This window comes from Sphaeroforma arctica, assembly GCF_001186125.1.
Source record: "Sphaeroforma arctica JP610 unplaced genomic scaffold supercont1.343, whole genome shotgun sequence".
NCBI lineage: Eukaryota > Ichthyosporea > Ichthyophonida > Sphaeroforma > Sphaeroforma arctica.
This window is the reverse complement of record NW_014040215.1, coordinates 76,784-81,131: the sequence shown is the minus strand read 5'-3', so window position 1 is coordinate 81,131 and position 4,348 is coordinate 76,784. Positions and strand designations below refer to the sequence as shown.

Genomic DNA, 4,348 nt, shown 5'->3' with positions numbered 1-4,348 from the left:
ATATATATATACGTGTACACACACACACACATACACACACACACACATATATATATATTTATATATGTAAAATTCTATTCTGGTACATGAATGCATATATGAATAGCATGCATTTTTAATTTGCGTAGAGATACACACGTGTCTTTATGTTGATGTTTATTGTTTTTTTTCAAAATTTACAGGCACACGAGTTATGTGCTCTAAGTTTACTATTTTGATCGAAGTATTATTTCTTTGCTATCCAGCTATATAAACGTGCTATGGGAATCCTTCAGTTACCGTGCGTATCAGGTTATTCAACATTAAATGAGAAAAACAGATAATTATCGTAAGTACGCAAATGATTTCGTCTACTCATGCACTGTATGAAAAGTCCATACAAATTTTTCGTCGAACTCACTATCAGGCTCAGCCGTTGGGCAAAATCGCAGGCCGAATTTGCGGTTGTGTTTGGAGCTCTCCGGATCACTATACACACAGTATTCGGAAACATCGTCTCGCTCCACGTGTTGCTTGATGGTGAAACCTCCCTTATAGCTATCGAGCGCAAAGTATTGGTAGTCGTGAGTTGCATTGCACGCGAACGTACCGAATTCTATCCCCGTCGTGAAGTCAAGACATACACCTACCTCTCCATCTGCACCAGATTCATCAACTTCCGTGTTATTGAAATCATCTGATGTATCTAGCCGTATACCAAATAATGTGCTTTCTTCCGGTTCGATGATCCAATACTGGTGACCTGCTGTTCCATCACAGGCGGTTGTAGACATACCACCTCTCAAAGCCGTGGAGTCATTGGCGGTCATACAATAACCCAGTATATTTCGAATCTCTATGCGTCGATTGACTGGTATCGCCGATTCAGCTACCGCTAGTGTGGCGACAAAGCAGGCTGTGAGAATTAGAAAGATCTTAGACATCTTTCCTGTGCGTGCGCACTGACAGACTGAACCGAATATACATACTGACTGCTTCATTATATGCGGGATTCTGTCCATATAATGCGCAAGCCGATCCCATTCGCAAAATAATTTATTTATGAGAACAGTGAACCAAAAATTGAAAAGCATGTACACAACTAGTCATCAGTCAACTACACATATTGATATGTACGAAAAGTGCTTTCCTCAAACGAGACCAATTGATTGGTGTTCAATTTATGCAATATGATGACAATCTCTCCATATATTTATTTACTCCCCTCTCAATACCAATACATACTTACATATGTATAATTATTGATTACATACATATGTAGATTGTAGACAGCAACCAATCCTATGGGTCATACGCCATATGGGACAAATGGACGCCATATGGGACAAATGGACGCCATATGGGACAAATGGACGCCATATGGGACAAATGGACGCCATATGGGACAAATGGACGCCATATGGGGCACCATTTGTTTTTTTTGTCAACATTTATTGCAATAGAGGCCTATTCCTTAGGCCTATGTAAATAGCTGTAGATTTGTAGAGGGTGGGCCGTGGGACGACATACCGTCATAGATCCATTTCATTTCTAAAAAAAACCGAAAATTCCACAACGAAATCCCATTTGTAAATATGTAGTCTACTTCTGAGTTGAACATCAGAAGGCTATGGAAATCCAGCGTAGTACATGTACATATTGTAAAAATTTATGTATATGTCGGGAGGTGACGAGGTGAGTCGGGCGAGGAAGATGAATCTGGAATTACCGATATCTTGCCACTTTTCGGTGCTCGTAGGTTGCTAATGTATGCACTATGTACAGGACATATTTTTTCTAGGGACCACTTGGCAGGGTCTTTCTGATAAATATTATGCTCTTTTAGTACACGGGTTTGATTCGAAAGTGGTTGAATTCCAAGTTCATGTATAAATATATATACCCCTTGCGGCAAGCATGTATCACGCGTGCACACAATTGACAGTTTCCGGTCGAGAAAGACACGACATATTATTCACACTAATATTTTAGTGTGATATCATACCCATCAGGATTATTTTAGGTAGATGAGTGAATGAAGTTCTGCTCACAGCAATATTACAATACCCGAAAGACGGAAAATTCGTCACAACCTCTCGCTGCACAACATTTTAAAACAATAGTAAATTTCGGTCCGGAAACGATGCCAAATTCATGTTTCTTTTAGAGAGTTGATTGCAAAGGTGATATTAAACGAATTTTGAGATGTAGATCTACTACGGATGTTCAAATACCTCGATTTAGAATAACATTTAGCACGGAGGCACATGGACGATCGCCACACAAGTTGTATAGATAGCAGGACGTTGATGGAGTCAAAGATAGGCAAATAATACTAGATACTTACTGCGATATGGTATATATCTTCCATGTAATATGCGGCTAGATTACTGTGACACAGATGGATATCAGCCTATGGTGCAGAGAAAAACAGACAATTCCATGCTTGAATTATTCCGACCCATTGCTATCCCCTCCTCTATGAGATTTACATTTTTTTTGCCTGCTGGTAATCACTATCAGTAGTAGTCTATTGCTACAAGTAACAACTAGAAACATCCTCTGGTAACAGAAATTGAAATTGTCTTACCCAGTTGACCAATGCAGTAAATATTTACTACTAGACCTAGCGCAAGGCAGGCATCCGCATAAGTGTAGAAAAAAAAAGAGGGCATACATACCTAAATACCTGTGGCAGCTATTTCCCAGTCCCGACTTCCAGACAGTCATGACCGTTGCTACAATGCTATCAAGCCATAAAATAGACCCAAAAACCCTAAATTCACGATGACTAATTGTGGCAAATAACAAAGCCAAATTTGTCTTTAACGTTTACGTTGGTTTGTTCCCATATATTGGATGAGGTTGCAATATCTGGGGTTGGAGGTGCAATATATAAGAGCTATGTTTTTTTGTAGGTTGGGCCCTTGCTTCTTCACTACGTCATAGCGTTGCAATATCAAAACTTTATGCGTTTACGTTCAACGTATACGCTATTCTACCATAGAACGCGATGAGGTTTGCACGGCACCAGGCGTGGCTGTGGTGTTTGCGTTTTTAGTTAAATAAATATTGTAAACAACAGCAACAAAGCACATTTGCGTTTTCACCGTTTATAACATGTTGCTAACCTTATGCTTGGATATAGAACGACGTACCTTTTGGTGATAGTGAACTGTCCTACTTGAGTCTGGGCTTCAGTTAACAGAAATTCACTGTGCTAAGTGAGAGCCCGAAGGTGTGCAAGCGGCTGATTGTACATGGCAAAGTGGTGAGCATACATACAGTGATTTTCTTTATAGAGGCTGATATTCGATAGTCAGCTGATATGAGTGGCGCAACAAGGGGTGACCCTAACACGAACACTGAGACCAGTGAGTCCGCTCCTGACAGCAAAACTACTCAGCCAAGTACTCACGACAGCGATGCTGTTCAACCAAAGCCCGCACAGGAAAGCGATAAAGAGATTGACGGTAGTAATGGTGACAAGGTGGTGCCTGATTCCGTTGAGAAAATGACTGACGGTAATAGTGGTGACAAGGAGGTGACTGAACCCGTTGAGAAAGGGACTGACCGTAGTAGTGGTGGCAAGGAGGTGACTGAATCCGTTGAGAAAGGGGCTGACGGTAGTAGTGTTGACAAGGAGGTGACTGAAACCGTTGAGAAAGAGACTGACGGTAGTAGTGATGACAAGGAGGTGACTGAACCCGATGAGAAAGGCACTGACAAAAGCGACGATACGCCTGTAGATAAGAAAGAAAGCGATAGTAGTGACAGTATTGCGAAGACGGAATCTGTCGTTAGCTCTAATGCGGAGAAATCCGATAGCGTAAAACCATCAGACAGTACAGGCGGAAAAATAGCAGATAACGAAGGAACTAGCGATGCACGAGTGGAAACCATAGCAACGCGATACGCAGATTTGGTCGCGAGTTCTGAAGCAGCAGACAGCGCTCAAGATGAATTGAAGCTAGTCACACACACAGCGGGAGACACTGGCATGTTAGCGAGCATTATACGAACTATATCACCTGGTGACACTGTTACCAGTGTATTGGAAGGTGATGCTGAAACAACTGAGCCGGAGAGTCCCGGTGGTGGTGGTGATATTGCGAGCGATACCCCCGCAGGTGGTAGTATCATCAGCAACAATCCTGATGGTGAGAACGTTATATCAAACAAACCGACGGGTGATGGCAATATAACTAGCAGCAAGCCTGTCAGTGGTAATATCATCAGCAACAATCCGGTTGAGGGCAATGTTAACGCGAACAAGCTCGTGAGTGGTAGTGCTAATATCATAGGCATTAAACCTGCAGGTGGTAACATCATCGGCAATAGTCCTGCAGGTGGAAATGTTATTACAAAC

At 41.8% G+C, this 4,348-nt stretch overlaps 2 protein-coding genes across 2 annotated transcripts in view; one reads left to right on the top strand and one right to left on the bottom strand.

Annotated features, from left to right (window-relative positions):
• Nucleotides 1-139: 139 nt before the first annotated feature.
• On the bottom strand, nt 140-1,010 carry SARC_05419 (hypothetical protein). The gene has a single exon (XM_014300727.1). The coding sequence runs from the start codon at nt 999-1,001 to the stop codon at nt 351-353; it is 651 nt and encodes a 216-aa protein (XP_014156202.1). The 5' UTR covers nt 1,002-1,010; the 3' UTR covers nt 140-350.
• A 2,297-nt stretch (nt 1,011-3,307) lies between these two features.
• Nucleotides 3,308-4,348, top strand: part of SARC_05418 (hypothetical protein) — a gene marked incomplete at its 5' end in the record, with an annotated part of 11,467 nt that continues 10,426 nt past the window's right edge. Inside the window, 2 exons of the mRNA XM_014300726.1 lie at nt 3,308-4,258; nt 4,299-4,336. Of these exons, the coding sequence (XP_014156201.1) occupies nt 3,308-4,258; nt 4,299-4,336 (989 nt within the window). The remainder of the gene's footprint in view (nt 4,259-4,298; nt 4,337-4,348) is intronic.

What these genes read in the sequence shown, in the direction of transcription:
- SARC_05419 (XM_014300727.1), bottom strand. Translation starts at nt 1,001, where the DNA reads ATGGACAGAATCCCGCATATAATGAAGCAGTCAGTATGTATATTCGGT.